Raw genomic sequence first — 16,513 nt, 5'->3', positions numbered from 1 at the left:
AATTAAAAAGCGGGAAATGTAAATATTGTTAAGTAAGTTGAGGCTTAAATAACTTCAGTTTTTATGTAACCGATGCAGAGATCATAAAGAACGTTACAGTATAACATCTGACCCTCATTAGATTTAATCAAGTGTTTCGAATACAAACAAACAAGGTGCGCCAGCGTGTGTGTGTGTGTCTGTGCCCATATGTAATCTATTGCATTGTTCCAGGTTGCAGAGAACTTGGTTCAGCGTGACGGAGACTTCCTGATGCGTGATTCGCTGTCAAGCCCAGGAAGCTATGTCCTGACCTGCCAGTGGCGAAATTCTGCCCAGCACTTTAAAATCAACAAGAAGGTAAAGCCATGTGTAAGATTTCATATAAAATACATAAAAGATATCTTATTTATTTATAACAGTTGTAAAAGCCACAGAATAATAACTAATACATTAATCACACTTCTACATCTAACCTTCAGGTAGTAATGTTGAACGAAGCCTACTCCAGGGTCGAGTACCGGCTGGAGAGAGAAGGGTTTGACAACATCCCAGCACTGATAAGATACTACGTCGGCAACAGGAAATCTGTCTCCCAGGTGGGTTTAAAAAATATTTTATACATCAACTGTTGTAATGGAAAACATATTCAATAGTTCTTTGACACCGTTGTTAAAAGTTGTGCTACCTTCCACTGTTTACATAGACTGGGTGTCAAATGCAATCCAAAGTTTAAGTTATGATTGGAAAAAATGTATAAAGTAAGCACATTCTTAAGAAGAAGGTCAAAACATGTTGAGTTTACTTTATTTCTTCTTCTATCCATGGATTTAAGGTGGTTGGAGCCATTATTTTCCAGCCAATCAACAGAGCGCTGCCACTGCGCTGCTTGGAGGAAAAGTACGGGTTGTCCAGCCATCACCGAGAGACGATCGTAGCGCTGGAGAAACGTAATCAAAAGCGCCTCAGCCTCAACATCAGCAACGGACACACATATGAAAATGCACGCACCACGCATGACAGCACACACTGCCGGGACAACGGAACTAGCCGAAGCAGCCAGCTCAGGTTGGTACACATATGGGAAAAAAACGCATTGATTGTGGCATGATCGATTTGTGTTTGTTGTGTTTAGATTTGGCAAAAAACGCATACAAACCTAATATTTAAAGTGGGTAGTGGGCTGCAGACCAACTATCATACTGTCTGCTATATTTAAATAATGTACACTTACCTTTACTCAGTCATCTTCTCTCTTTGTTTCTCTCTGTCTCACACTCGGAGAAAGACTTAAACAAACCCCTTAAACCCCTTCCTGCTTTTAAACATTCAACATGTCACTGGTTTTGTTTACATTCTTTATCCAGGAAGTGGGTTGTATATAGGACATGTTCCATATGTATCAAAAGTCCTCTATAAATAAAGACATGGTGTATGACTTTCCTGCTATAAGGACCAAAAGCTTAATGTAATAAGTCAATGTCGGTCTGAGTAAAGAGACCAAAAATAGAAGAAACAAGGTAGAAAGAAAAACAAAGAGAAGGAAAAGAAAACTTAATTTTCGATGTCAAGGGTTTCTTTCTTTGCTTCTTCCTCAATGAAGAAAAACTTGTTGGGAATAGCTTTTTTTGATTTGGCTTTCCCTTTCCCTCAGGTCGAAGGATCGCTGTGGCAGCCAACCAGCAAGTCTCAATCAGGTCCAAGAGAGGCGACGCCCACTGAAGGCACACCAATCAGAAAGCTACCTGCCTCTCGGTAAGTGAAAGTAAAATGTGGCCTTAGTATGCTTTAGACTGAAGTTCATGTCAACACACAGGACAATGTTTGTATTAGTTTCTGATTTCTGACCTTTATTTTCTTCTTCCCGGAACCACCTCTACATTACCAGGATCCAAACCACAGCCTACTGACCCTCTCCTCCTGGGCCCCAACCCCAAGTCTCCAGTCTTTCGGACAGGTAGTGAGCCAGTGCTGAGCCCTTCAGTCCAACAGAGGTCTGCGGATCTTCTGCCAGGTCAGTAGGAGGAACATCCAATGTTAAATACATCTGTTTAAAAGAAAAACACTCTATGTTCCGCAACCTATAGATCGTCGGTCAATTTGCTTATTATTATAGTTTGTATCTGTATTATCCACTTGTTGGCCAGGATCAAAGTCATTATATATATTTGTAGACAAAAAACATTAAATCAGTACCGATAAGGAAAGAGCAACAGCTTTGTTGCCCCTGTTTCAACATTTCATGAAGTCCAAACAGCATGTCTTATCTGTTGTAAAACCAAACACACACACAAACACACACACACACACACACACACACACACACACACACACACACACACACACACACACACACACACACACACACACACACACACACACACACACACACACACACACACACACACACACACACACACACTTCCTTGAGAATTGACAGTGAGTTGCTAAGTTAAATGTACTGTATATCTGGTATTGCAGTCAGTTTGTTCCATTATGTAAACAAATATTTATATTTGAGACACATTTTGTAAATGTCTGGATACCTTAACGACATAATAGATAGTTTGCCAATGACTGTAAAATAGGTGTAATCTCTCCATATTTGTTCCTGTCCCTGTTTGCATGGAAATAGGAAATGAACTGTAACCCTGTCCTCATGTGCTTTCACACATTTTTTTGCAAATACAGTAAAGTAAATAATATAAAAACTGGCACAAAAATGAAGTAACAAATGTCTTGAACATAAAGATGGATTCAATTTGGTTGCAAAAATATCTGATAAAAAGTTTTGCGTTGACAGGCCAGGCCATCCGGGGCTCAGACAGCCAGCTGTGTCCCAAGCCGCCTCCCAAGCCCAGCAAGGTGCCGCTGGCTCGGCTGCCCCGCTCTCCCGCACTACAGCCTCTGGCGCTCCCCTCCAGCTCCTCCAGCCTCACAGACTCCTCCTCCACCTCCCCCCGGCTGACTGCACCTGCTCTGGACTCCACGTGTGTGGAAACTCACGGTTCTACATGGAGGAGCGGAGGTAATTTTTTTGTACAATGTATCCACATTAGGTGTGTAAGGAAGGACTTGAAAATTTAAAAGGAAAATAGTGTTCTCCAAGAGGAGGTGCACTCATACATAGTAGTCTAAAACAGTGTTTCAAGATACTTGAAAAACATATAGATGCTATACTATTTATTTCTATATTATGAAAAGGTTACAAGCTGCTTTCGGACAATTGAATTTTCTATATCAACATTACCTATTGAATTGCTCTGGACTCTCATATTCTATATAACTTTATTGACTATGGAGATATAAATGTTGCACTGTTGTTGGTTTCCCACAGCCACAACAGGCCCTCCTGTACCTCCAGTGAAACCCCTGAAGTTCCTCCACCAGCTCCACCCCGCAGACTCCTACAGCTCCTCCAGTTCTCTCTTTCTCCCGCTGAACCTTACTCCGATTCAGAGACAAACACAGGATGGACTGAGCGCCTGCAGCCCAGTCCCGCAGAGCCGAGGTCCTGCAGCCCACTACAGTGGGAGGAACCGAGCTCCATGACGGACCTCCACCTTCAGCCTCAGCCCTGCAGCTACGTGGAGAGACTGAGGAGAGAGGGAGATGGCGGGAGACTGGAAGAAGAGAAAATTGTGGGAGGGAAAAGAGGGCTGGATAGGAGCTCCTACCATCACGCCATAGCTGCTTTGGAAAACACCAGCGAGGAAGAGGAGGATGAAGCAGGGAGGAGGAGGAGGAAAAAAAGAGGAGCAGTTTCCAGTGGCCAGTGGAAGAGACGGAGTCGACGTTCCGGCCCTCGGAGTTCGGATCTAGAATTTTGCCGGAGGAGAACAAACCGCTGGAGATGGTGGTGCTGAAGAGAGCCAAGGAGCTGCTGCTTAGCCACAATCACCACAGCATCGCCAGACACCTGCTCATGGCCGACTGCCAGGTACACACACACACACAAACACACACACACACACACACACACACACACACACACACACCTAAATTGGAGCTAAACATGTTTAGTGTTGCTCCTCCACACAGACCCTCCATTTATGTGTCACACAATTAGATTTTTATCCTGCAGCTGATGCAATCAAATGACCCAGGAGAATCACAACCCTGAGCCGAGCACAATGTAACACTATATTACACACAAACCTGGCAGAGTAAGAGAGGAAGAAACAATGGGACTGACCTTTTTTCTCCCCCAGGTTGCTAGGATAGTCGGAGTGACTCCAGAGGTCAAAGGTCAGATGGGCGTGTCCTCCGGTCTGGAGCTGGTGACGTTGCCACATGGTCGACAGCTGAGGCTGGACCTGATGGAAAGGTAAACATTAGTAATAAACGTCACACTGCAGCACAAATAATGCATCCTAAAATTAAGTGACACCTCTACTAAAAGCTCCAAAAGTAAATCTCAAGGGTTACAATACTTTGTGTTTTTCAAGTAGGTTTTTCTGACCTTTTGGGGTATTTTTTATTTTTAAAGTAAGATACTGGGTACTTTTGGCTCTTGCGACTTCTAGAATGTATTTGTTTTAAAGGGTTGCAGTCCAAGAAGGTTGGGATCAACTGGTTCTGTTAAACCAGCCTGCCCGTAAATTGAAATGAAAGTTGACGTCATTGATGATTCATTGTGCTTCCTGCCAGTTCAAAAACTAAATGAGAGATCGAATTAGGAACTGAATGAAACATAAACAGACATTGACATCACATAGCTGTTAGCTGGTGTTAACTATCCACCCCTCATTTGTCTCCAAGGCACCACACCATGGCGATAGGTGTTGCCGTGGATATTCTGGGATGTACAGGTAGCGCAGATGAGCGGGCGTCAACCTTAAATCGCATCATCCTGGTCGCAGTGGAGCTGAAGGACACGGTGGGCGACCTGTTTGCTTTCACGGCTTTGATGAAAGCTCTGGATCTGCCACAGGTAACACACAAACACACACTTTAAAAGTTAAGAAGACATTGATTAAATACTAGTGTCAAATAATTAGTCGTCCTTCAACACCTGCCAGAAAGTTTAACTTTTTTGTATCATTTGTTTACTATTTGCAAGAATATGTCTTTCTGTTTGAAGGAAAACTTAAATCTTGATTTGTGTTGTTTTGTCTCTGCAGATCAGCCGTTTGGAGGAAACTTGGACAACTCTACGAAGGAACTACACACAGACCGCCATCAACTACGAGAAAATACTCAAACCGTTCTACAAGAATCTATATGAGGGAACAGGTACAAAAAATGCGCACACACACACACACACACACACACACACACACACACACACACACACACACACACACACACACACACACACACACACACACACATTGGCCCAGAGTGTGTTAAACAACATCAAACATGGATTCACAAAAACATGCTATTAAAGATCCAGGTAAGACAAATCAATTAAAGTAATTATTACATTTTCTAATTACATGTATTCCCTATGGTTAATCAAACAATGTTAGATATACAGGAATGTTTTTAAAATATTAATGGAAAATAAAATGTTGCTTTCTGCTAATCTTTAACCCACCTCCCTCCTCTTGCAGCTTCCTCCCCTGCGGTGGTCTGCGTCCCCCTCCTGCTGCCCCTCCTCACTTTGATGGAGCGCCCGTCAATCACACCTGAGGGGGTGGAGCTCTGGGAGACCAGTGATCAGGGCTGTGACATCATGCTGCGCCACCTGGAGTCCGCACGTGAAGTCGCACACAACGCACAGAGCTACACAGCCAAGGCACAGAAGATATTACAAGGTAAAAATAAGAAAACGCACAAACAGCAACAGAGAAACATATACTCTGTGGATTATAAAATTAAAATAAACCATGTCTCAAGTATGTATTTCTTCATTCCCATCAGAATTGACATGGGATGAAGACCTGTTGGAGGTGTTCAAAACAGACTTCCAGCTGCGGCTGCTGTGGGGGAGCCGTGGAGCTTCAGTTAACCAATCAGATCGCTACAACAAATTCAACCTCATCCTCAATGCGTTGTCAAGAAAACTGGAGCCCCCACTTAAAACACAAACATTAATCTGACTCCAATCTAAACAACAACACTGACATCAAATGCACTTTGGACTTCGGTCGGGCATCAGGAGGACCAGAAACAAAGAGAAGAAGAGGAGCAAGCTGTGACGAGGCAGGAAGTTGATCAGCGAATGATGAAGAGGATACACTTCAAAATCTTCTTACACAGACTCAGCAGCTGAACCTGATGTCAGATGTTAATTAGACTTTTTATTAGTTAAATACTTCACAAAAGTCTATCGTTTTACTTTACTTAAGAGCTTTAATTTCACTCACTGACTCATACCTAGGACACATCACCTTTTAAGATACATACAGGCATAATGTAAAACGTACAAATAACAGGATCAAGATCATTATTAGCACATTTTAATTACTCATTTCCATTGCTATGATCAGGAGATGCGGGCAGGATCCAAAGTTCCCTTAAATCCTTTGGAGAAATAAATCCTTTATGGAAGAAATGGGGAAACAATCTTTTTAAAGGGAGTTTCTGATTTCTGACAACAGCGCAGACAAAAGGAGCCTTAAACAGAGGCTTTTAAGGCTTTTTCCCCCTGAACAGGCACTTGTTTTATTTCTACTCTGACATTCCAGTTAATGGAGAACATAATTTTGTGTTAGGATTAAAGGAAAACAACCAATTGCTCATCTTGTGACAAATATATTCCGAAGAAAAAGGCAGGATGTGAATGCCCTCTGTATTTATTCATGTGAAAGTTTTATAAAGTGCACATCTCTGTATGTTACCTAGATAGAAATAAAACATCTATTAAGAGGTTGCAATGAGACTGGCTGTAAGGACCTCTCTGACCTTTGGTACAAAATCACTGACTATGATATTATATAGTAAAATCATATAGAAATATTCACATTAATTTAATATTAAAGCAAGGTTTTTGTTTTTTCACAAACCACAAGATAACAAAGAGGAACTATTTTTGTTTCTGCATAAACCCGAAAACATTACACAAGAAAGTAAATTACCATGTGAGAGACTAAAGTTGTACATAATTGAAAAAGTAGCATGTTAATAAGAGACTGTACATATTTCCTGTAGAGGACTGACTGTAAAAAAAAAAGGTTGATGATTTTAATACGTTTATATTACTATGAAGTTAAGATTGAATAAATATGGTGAACAATCTGCATCTTTGTGGACTACCTTTGGTTTCAGGAGTTATTCAAATTAATTCGGGAAAAACTATTAGCATCAAAATATAACAAAAATACTAAAAAGTACTCATTAGGCAAATTGGTAAATTTCAGAATAACATAATATATGTTTTTATTATAATTATTGATGCATTAATGTGTTATCAAAGCTGGTAGAGTTGCAGCTAGTTTTTATGACTTTGTATAGATTGTGAATTTACTCCAGGTGTAACTAAATTCTGATTTAAGTGTTGCTTGTATTTCACATTATTAACCCAAATCTGCAAAGTAACTAAAGGAATTAGTAATAATGTAGTGGAGTAAAAGGACATTGTTTAGCTCTGAATTGTAATGGAGTAAAAGTACAAAGAGGCATAAAATGGAAATACTCAAGTAAAGTATAAGTCCCTCAAAATGGTATTTAAGTACAGTACTTGAGTAAATGCTCTTAGTTTATTTACACCACTGCTCAAAAGACAGCTGAATTGAAATTCTCACTTCTTCCTAAAATGTCAAGAAAACAAATCGTCTTTCCATTGCTGCTTATTTTATTAGAACAATATCTTGGAAGAAGAAAAACAAAGTGTCACAAAGTGTCCGACAACATTCAAAGTAAAAAGATGTGCACAACAATATGGAAAGGGAAGTACTGCCATTGGTTATTACAACATATACAACATGGTAAAAACACATTTACATTGATGTTAACATCATTCAGAATCACCATGTACCGGCTGCTGTTCTATTTGCTGTTGATGATAAAAAAAAAAGTTTTATAGTGAGTTAAAAAGCTGAGAGTCTGTACAAAGCTTCCACAAGACAAACATGATTGGCGTTGAAAAACAAGAGGAATGTCGAAGTGTTTTTTTTTTTCTGGGTGGTAAACGGCACCCCGCTCACAGTAGCTTGGCAGGTTTCAGTAAAGAAACATTACAAGAACTGTGTTAAAGCTGCTCTGTTATGTATTTTTGCATAATATTCAGAATTACAGCAAAGTGGCTATTAACATATACTGAGCTCACAGTTTTTATATGTATATTCAATGTCCAAAAAGAACATGTTTAGTGAGTTTGACTGATTGCAAAGGTGCTGCGTTTCTACTGACATCATGTATTCTTTGATCAAAGGGACTGTACACGCCAAATGTCTGAAAATGAAGATGATAAACATTTGGAGTGTACTGTCTGTTTAAGAGTTAGTACAAATGTCCTAAAAGCATCATCACGGCAGCAACAGCACAAATTCAGCCGGAAAAAGAGGTGACTGTTCTGTTTATCACTGCCTCTATCTTTACATTACGTCAGAGGATTATCTTCTCCACAGCAAAACAGTTTTCAATTACAAGCAAGGTACTGGATGTAGTGCTCAAACTGATGTGATTTGTTTTTTTCCAAGTCATTTAGCAAACAAAAACTCTCAAATGCTCTTCTATTGATTACATTATTGTTAATTGAATATCTTTGGGTTTTGGACAGTTTGTTGAACAAAACCAACAATGGAAGACATCGCGTTGGGCAGTTAAAACTATTGATAGGTATTATTCATGATTTTATTTTACAATTTATAGACTTAATTAAAAATAGGAACTCAAAATTGAAAAATAACTATTTACACCCCCAACTGCTTAACAATAGAAATGTGATTTGACGTTATGACTGTATTGCCACAAAATCTAATATGCAACACTTTACTGCACGCATCTTATTTCACTGTTTTTTTTTAAAGGCAAAAAACAAGTAGTTATCTAATTTTTAAAAAAGCAAGCAGGCTAGCAGATGGAACCAACCATGACGACAGATGTGTACACACAACATTAAAAGCACTGATAGATCGATGCATGTGTTTACAAGGCATCATTCTAAAAACAAAACTGAAGGAATGGGTTATTTTTATTGCGCCATTTTGCGTCCCCAGGCTAAATTATTGAGTACAGAAGGTATACTAAAAACAATCTGTTGGAAAAGGATTTGTATCGTGTAGAGTTAGATGAAAAGATCTACACCACTTTCCAACCTGTACAGTAAATCAGAAGCTTCAGCTAGCAGCCTGTTAGCTTAGTTTAGCATTAAGACTGTGAGAAGAGGGAAACAGCTAGCCTGGCTCTGTTCAAATGGTAAAAACGCCCTGTGAAGTGGAAAGCTAATCGAGCCGTCAGTGATATCTTCTATTGTTTTTATCCGATGCAAAACGGTCATATGAGAGCAAATTTGGAGAACTGTGACTGAAGTTCAAGTAACACCGACAGCATCATTCTGTACATTTCACAGCTTCATAGAAGAAACACTGACCACGACTGAGCCTCCTGCTGTTCAGACCCACAAAGCAGCTGAATTATTAGTGGCATTTTTGTCTTAAATAGCATCAACAGAAAAGTCAAACTTCAAATGTGTTTTGTTGAGATACAGTGAATGGTTAAAACAATCACCAAAGACACGAAGAATGAATGTAAAGAATCTAGAAAAATCATGCAAAAAAATTGCTCATCAAGAGTTACAAAAAGAGTATAAAAACCATCAGGAAGAGGAAATTAGTACAGCTGTTTTTGTTTCTCGCTGCTACACAGTGGTCATTCATTAAGCTAACGCCTCTCAGCAGACAAAACAGACCTTCATTCATTCACTTATTCATTCACTCACTTTAATTCATTTAATCAGATTCAAATGCTGTAGTACTTCAGGGCAAAGTGCATCAGTTCAATTCAAACCTTGTTGTTTCTCGAAGAGTGTCAAACAAACCTAAAAACAATCACTATGGAAACACATTCAGCATGACGTAAAAGATGTTAATATTTACAATTCATTCAATGGTAAAAACTAACATCACACATGTAACGCAGGCACATGTAGACACACTTACCTATTAAGAAGTGTGGAAAGCCAAACGTGCCAATATTCAACATGTGTTTTTGGCCCATTTGGCCTTCCATAGATGTGCTTACATATCATTGGTACATGTGTGCATCTGTGGTCACATTCACAAATTCAACCGATAAAGATGGGAAAAACATTTTTGTTAATGGAGATGCAGTTGAGAGTCCCCGAGGATCTAAGGCTGAGACCAGGTGGCTGATGGGAGATGTAGTCAGGCAGAAGAGTGGACACATCCAGACGTATTGAAAAATCCTTCCACAGTAAAACAATATGGAGTTTTAAGGCAGAGTCTGACGGCAAAAATAATGGAGCTCATCTGTGTTTGGTGTTGTTTAAAGTGGTCCAGTTCAACTTAAGCTGAGCCATGGTTTTATGAGCAAAGGTTCCCATCGCTGGTCAAATGGGGGTAGTACAACCCAGGAAGAACAGGAGAGGAAAGGTGGGAAAGGAAAGAGAGTGGTTCAGAGGTCCTGTTTTCACCTGATCGGCCTGCTATCTGTCTAATGAGTAAGTTATTTACGTTGAAATGCACAAAACAAATCATACTCATGCTGGACATTAAAATACACCAAGATGACGCAGCATTCAACACACAACCCACATCCAAAGTTACACACACTTGTCAAGTTGCAGTTAAAGTCACACATGAAACGTGTGATCATGATTGGGACATGTTAAGGACATGCGGTTGTATGAGGATGAGGGCAGGCATGAGGAGCAGAGTGGCTAAGGCGGGCAGGCAGGCAGACATCACCAACAGAGCACAGATGATGACAACAGGGATGAGTGCAGAACTGACATTGTTAGTGGTAGGAAATACTGTAAGCATAACTGACCCTAGAAAATTTGACAAACCCTGAGAGTTTAGAATCTACTGATACCCTCTCTTGAGTAGCTGGACCAAAAGTTTTGGGAAAAGTTTGTCTGATTCAGAGAATATAGTAAGGCAATATACGATTATTTTACAAATACATTTCAGAATAAGTGTTAAGTGGGACATTTTTAGAATTGCAATATGAGACAGCGTAAAGCTACTTTGAGGTTATGGGTCCATTCTTTGGAAACAAAGTTGCCCTGTTCAAACTTTGACAAGCACCTAAAGAGGAGACCTAATTTAATTAATAAAAGGGCTATCTTGTTAGGCCACAGAGCAGACAGTGAATTAATGAGGTATGGAAATGTTCCTCTTGTCATTAAAGTATAAATCCACAACCAATCAGAGGAAGACCTGGTGCTATACTGATTTCTGTGAACTCAATATTTCAATTAGGCATGTAGTTTTACTCTACACAACTAGTGAGGTCACAGCAGATGTTGATTTATATTTGCTGTCAAAAGTTAAATAAAGGTGAAACATACTTAAGTGTTGAACCCTCAGCGAGCAGTACATCAGTTTGGTTTCCCCCCGATGTAATGGAGGATAGCCATTACAGCCTCTAGTAACCCAGCATGCTTGTGCTGGTAATGGATATGTGAGCATGCAGACATGCAACCTGTCTTTCTTTAATCTCTTTCCCTCTCTACCTCTCTCTTTTCTTGTGTCACCCCCACCACCAATAATCAGCAATCAGCGTGAGCCCTCCACCAGCCAATCAAATCGCCCGGCCACCCTGCAGCCCTCAGGAACCTGCAGTCACATAGAGAAGAGAGGGAGTTACTACAACATAAGGTGCTGCAGTTAGCTCTCACACACACACAATAAAATTGAGGTATGAGAAGGAAGTGTGATTTTTTTTACCAGGATGTAAATGATCATACACAGAGACTGTTTCGAAAAAAAGAGAAAACAAAGAAAAACAAATAATAGAACTGATTCACAGAGTGGAATACAGGAAAAAAGGAGGAACAGAAGATTGTGTTTACACATTCGGCAGCCTCCCCTTCAACCACATTTTACCAGTCATTTTCCAACATTTGTATTCACTGTGTTGACTGCATTAACCCTTCAAATGTCATTAAACTTCAGACCCATTTTCACTGCATCATTTTAAACTTTAGAAGTATAGAATCCAAGAATGTGGCTGGTGATATATGTATTTTCTACTTATAAATGTTGACTGAGAACTACAGTGACCACCTGTTTAAGTGAGTGTTAAGGCTTTTTAAAATAAATGGAACTATATATCTGAGACCTGTTTTTGAAAGATGTATACAACATTGTTGGTTTAGACCGGATTGTTGACAATAAGACTAAATCAGACAAACCCCTGTCAAGGTATGATACAACACTACCAGGGATGAAACCAGACAAACCTCTCTAATTGTAATTTGCGCTTTAGTGTGATGGCACAGGGAATATAAAAAAAAAAAAAAGTGCATGTACACACACATACACACACACTGCAGTCAGACAGAAATAACAGATTAAATCTTCCAATAATTTCTACACAGCTTAAAATCAGTTTTTAAAGTCTCCATTTAAAAAAAAAAAACATTAAAAATAATTAAAAATAGATTATTTCTAATATATTACATACAACTTAAACACTTTGATCGACAGGAAGAGGTGTAGCCTCAACACACACACACACACACACACAGAAATGCCTCATATACAAACAGAAATAACTCACACACCATTAAAAAAGGGTTTTCCTATTTGTCTCTGTTCTCTTTCACTCACCTCCGAAACACCAGTCCGACAGATATGACAGGAGGATGAATGATTACAGTTAGAGGGATGAACAGGAGGGTAGAGAGATGAGATGGGAATCAGAAAACAGATGACTGTCCATGCAGGTGTTGAGATGCTGTCTTTGTTTCCTTTTTTTGTAGTGTTATTTTGGGAAAGAGAGAGCGGGGAGGATGGAGAGGAAGACAGACAGGGTGAGAACACAGTGTTAGCTTCAGATGTAGGTGACAGCACCTTTGCTGTTTTTCTCCATGGTGATTTCTACGTAGGACGTTGGGACGTAGCCCTCCTCGCCGCTCTGCTTCCTCGCCCTCGTCCATCCATCACCTTTGTCCTCCTCGATGATGTACAACACCTGCAGCGGCAAAGATACATCTGTTAAATTACTGGCACACATTATTTTTGGGAAATAAATAAGGCTAACCCATTGAAAATTCATATAGACTATTGGACTTATTGAGGAAATACACTTTTTTGTATTTTCTAGTTCCACCAGGAGTCGCCAAAGTCCAATACTTTGAAACATTACACAAAGGCTTTAAAAAGCAATCTATAATGCAGTGGTTCCCAACCTTTTGTGTCTTGTGTATCCTCTGAGCTGGTCTCCATTCTATAAGAACCCTGTCACTCATCTGTGATGATTTGCCAACATTTTGTCTTGCGTTAAGACTTTCGTAATTGTATTCAACCCAACTGCTCCTTAGAGAAAATCACTTGTATGACTCATCCTAATACCATTGCATTTAAACTTGACATTTACACTTACTGTCAGTGAAAAAACAATAATATTAAGAGCAGTTTCTAGCAGTTTCAACATCTTTTTTGAAGACTAGAGCTTTTAATGAGACACATGAGCTTGCATGCCTTTCATAAGCTCTGATGGTTCTGGGGGCGGGACACCAGGCCTATGAAAATGTATTTTAAACTTGTTTTTGTGTGGAAATATTTTTGCAATCCCTAATCTTTCTACGTACCCCCTGTAATCCCCTCAAATACCCCTAGGGATCACTGTACCCCTGGTTGGGAACCACTGCTATAATGGTAAAAAATGGTTTAGTTTTGATGTTTTCAACCTCATTTTCTACCATTACTTAAACAGGAGGAAATGGTGATTGGTGGATTAACCTTCACATGGTGCTCTAATGACTTTACAGCACCAGGACGGTGGTAGTGGGATTGATTCCAAATGAACTAACGTGTTTGGCCAATTTAGACAAACAATACTTGTTGGTAGGAACAGTTAAATGCTGGTTTTGGATTGCCTACGTCTACATTTAGAATTTTAAAATAAATAAAGAGCATTACCTCGTCTTCTGCCATCACCAGTGTCCCCTCGTTCTGACCTAAGAGCCAAACAAAACATAATGGAATTAAACACACTCAGGTTGGATATTAAAAGCCAAGGCTAATTCCCTTTGAGAACGACACTGAGAACATTTTTAACACTTTATGCTGTTTGTCATTACCATCGAAGGAGTAGAGCGCTTTGCAGTGTCCGATGACGGGCAGTGGGTCGTCATCATCAAATTCGTCATCAAACTCGTGCGGGTCCGGGTTGGGTTGCCCGGGCTTTGGAGGTGTGGTGCGCTTTTGAGGCGTCTGATGCTCCTGACTGGTGTCGTCTGTGTAACTGCCCTCGGGACTGAAGGGAAAATGGCAGGCGAAAGAGGATGTGTTTGCATTAATTAAAATACATCACTGCTCACCAATTTTATAAGACAGCAGAATCATTTTTATTCGCAGGAATATTAGAGCTTGACCAGCAGGTCTAACGAGTCTACAAAAAGTTGAGCCTTCATAATGTTTTGGGTAATTTAACTTTTTATTCAGAATTATGATACTGAATTAAGAAAAGAAATTGTAAAATTTCAAGATTTAAAAATGTAAAATAGACTTTATGTTATTTTTGAAATGATTACCTTAAAATGCCCTAGAGATTTGTCAGCACTTAACTATCTAGTTCAGTACTAATTATAAGAGATTATTTTATTTTAAACCCAAGTTATTTAAAGGTCTCCTATTAAGCTATATTTGAACAATATATTGTAGGGCAATATATGTTATCAGTATGTTATCAGTTTATGTATTTTTTATCTTAGGGTGTCTTTTAAGATCTGGCTAGGGACAACAGATGGAAATTAGCATAGCAGCTAACTCTGGCTTATTTACAGCAATTTGTCTGTTAATCAATGAGCACTGTCCCTACCAACTAAATAAATAAATATATACAATGCATTCAGATTTGAAGTGTTTTGCTCAAAATACCAAACAGATCACGCATTGTAGCACGCCTGATACCCCTCTATTTCAGCCCTGTTCCTGAAGCGCTGATTCTGTGACAGTGGCTTTAAATTTGAGCTGAGCTGAAACTGGCCAGGCTCCTTTGAAGCATCTTGCAGCTCTCTGAAGAGAGAAGTTTCTAATGGAGATATTCAGCTAAACGCTGCAATGATTAAACCCCATATTATGTTCAAAACCACATCAAGCATTATTTCTGAAACACTTCTCAGTGTTTACCACTAGAACAGAGACATTATATGTATTATATATACAACAACTCTAAGACCCTCCTGCAGACATCCTGCTGAACACACAGACACAGAGGTGCTGCAGAGGGGATTCAGCTCGCGACTGTATATTGCGGATCTTAGGTTGGGACGTGTCACGTGGGTGGGACGTTGCAAGGAGTTCAATGTAAAGCCAGCCCACATTTCCGATATGACGTCATATCGGCAGCAAATCTGGATCAGCTCGTTTGTACCCCCATTTTTAGAGATGTGGGTAAGGAGGAAAAGAGAGAGGGTTGTGTTTTCTGACACTTTGTGAGTCTCCTTAAACACCAGGGACACATATTTATGTATAAAAGACAGCAAAAACTCATTTTTGCATAATAGGGGACCATAAACTAATCTATCTATTCTTCATTCATTTTCAATAGAAATGTTTGATTGGAAACAGTTCACATGTTAAGCTGACCCACTATGCTCTTAAGGTCAAACAAGCAGTACATTTCAGTTCCCTCATTGGAAGAATACCAACTGGACTTTGCCTATATTTCCCCTTTTATCAGTACCAGATGAAACTGTTTTTATATGTTCTTATAGGCAACTCCCAAGGAAATGATTCAAAAGCTAAAGTAAATAATTACCACACACACCAGATTACAAAAGCAAACTTTAAAGCTGGTGAAATAAAGACTACTTACTAAATTAAAAGACTTTGAAATGAATATTTGTATGAATTGTGTTTTTAAAAAGGCACTACTGACTCTTTACATGTCATTTATGAATACCAAATGTTTAAATATGTGAACCTCTTGCTCCCTCTGTCTGTCAGTGTGCATGGAATGTTTACCTCTCTCTGCCTTGAGGAGTGTGATGGTGGTTGTCGGCGCTGTGTCGTCTGTCTCCTCTGGAGCTCTGCTTACCCTCCACCTCCGATAACCAAGTCTGTCAACAAACAGAGAGAGAGAGAGAACAGTTCAGTTAATATGACAAATCACATCATGACCTGAAAAAATACTAAGCTGAAACCTGTCTTTCTTTTTCCTTGGGATTTACAGTTGTGTATTTTTTGGCTCCATTTAAATCCAAACCTTTCTTTCTTACCTCGTTTTTGTGGATTTCTGAACGCAGCTTCTCCATGTTACATATGGTCTCTGATATTTTGGGCTGCAGGCTGCTGGGGTCTCCCATCTGTGGATTCTTCTCATACACATCCTTCATCTTGTTCAGGGCATCTCTGAAAGACAAACAGGCTCTGGAGTTGATGTGATGGACCAATGAAAATAAGCAGGTCACAGGTCATGAGAAACAACGTAAGCAGAACCACATTAAGGC

General features: G+C 39.6%; 2 protein-coding genes across 4 annotated transcripts in view; one reads left to right on the top strand and one right to left on the bottom strand.

The window, feature by feature from the left end:
• bcar3 (BCAR3 adaptor protein, NSP family member) overlaps nt 1-7,166 on the top strand; it is a 37,531-nt gene extending 30,365 nt beyond the window's left edge. Inside the window, 14 exon segments of the mRNA XM_063891434.1 lie at nt 214-339; nt 462-578; nt 815-1,047; nt 1,634-1,734; nt 1,868-1,993; nt 2,783-3,007; nt 3,317-3,402; nt 3,405-3,711; nt 3,714-3,919; nt 4,191-4,306; nt 4,741-4,912; nt 5,103-5,214; nt 5,538-5,741; nt 5,848-7,166. Coding sequence (XP_063747504.1) covers nt 214-339; nt 462-578; nt 815-1,047; nt 1,634-1,734; nt 1,868-1,993; nt 2,783-3,007; nt 3,317-3,402; nt 3,405-3,711; nt 3,714-3,919; nt 4,191-4,306; nt 4,741-4,912; nt 5,103-5,214; nt 5,538-5,741; nt 5,848-6,026 — 2,310 coding nt within the window. The 3' untranslated portion in view covers nt 6,027-7,166.
• Nucleotides 7,167-7,702: 536 nt separating this feature from the next.
• Nucleotides 7,703-16,513, bottom strand: part of fnbp1l (formin binding protein 1-like) — a 39,799-nt gene continuing 30,988 nt past the window's right edge. For 2 of the 3 annotated variants that reach the window (XM_063891435.1, XM_063891437.1), the window contains 5 exons: nt 16,283-16,415; nt 16,029-16,123; nt 14,141-14,316; nt 13,980-14,017; nt 7,703-13,029 (listed from right to left, as the gene is read on the bottom strand). In XM_063891435.1, coding sequence (XP_063747505.1) covers nt 12,889-13,029; nt 13,980-14,017; nt 14,141-14,316; nt 16,029-16,123; nt 16,283-16,415 — 583 coding nt within the window. In that variant the 3' untranslated portion in view covers nt 7,703-12,888. The remainder of the gene's footprint in view (nt 13,030-13,979; nt 14,018-14,140; nt 14,317-16,028; nt 16,124-16,282; nt 16,416-16,513) is intronic. The other variant, XM_063891436.1, reaches the window with a different exon arrangement.

Source organism: Eleginops maclovinus, chromosome 9 (assembly GCF_036324505.1).
Source record: "Eleginops maclovinus isolate JMC-PN-2008 ecotype Puerto Natales chromosome 9, JC_Emac_rtc_rv5, whole genome shotgun sequence".
Lineage (NCBI taxonomy): Eukaryota > Metazoa > Chordata > Actinopteri > Perciformes > Eleginopidae > Eleginops > Eleginops maclovinus.
This window is presented reverse-complemented; position numbering and strand designations above follow the sequence as displayed.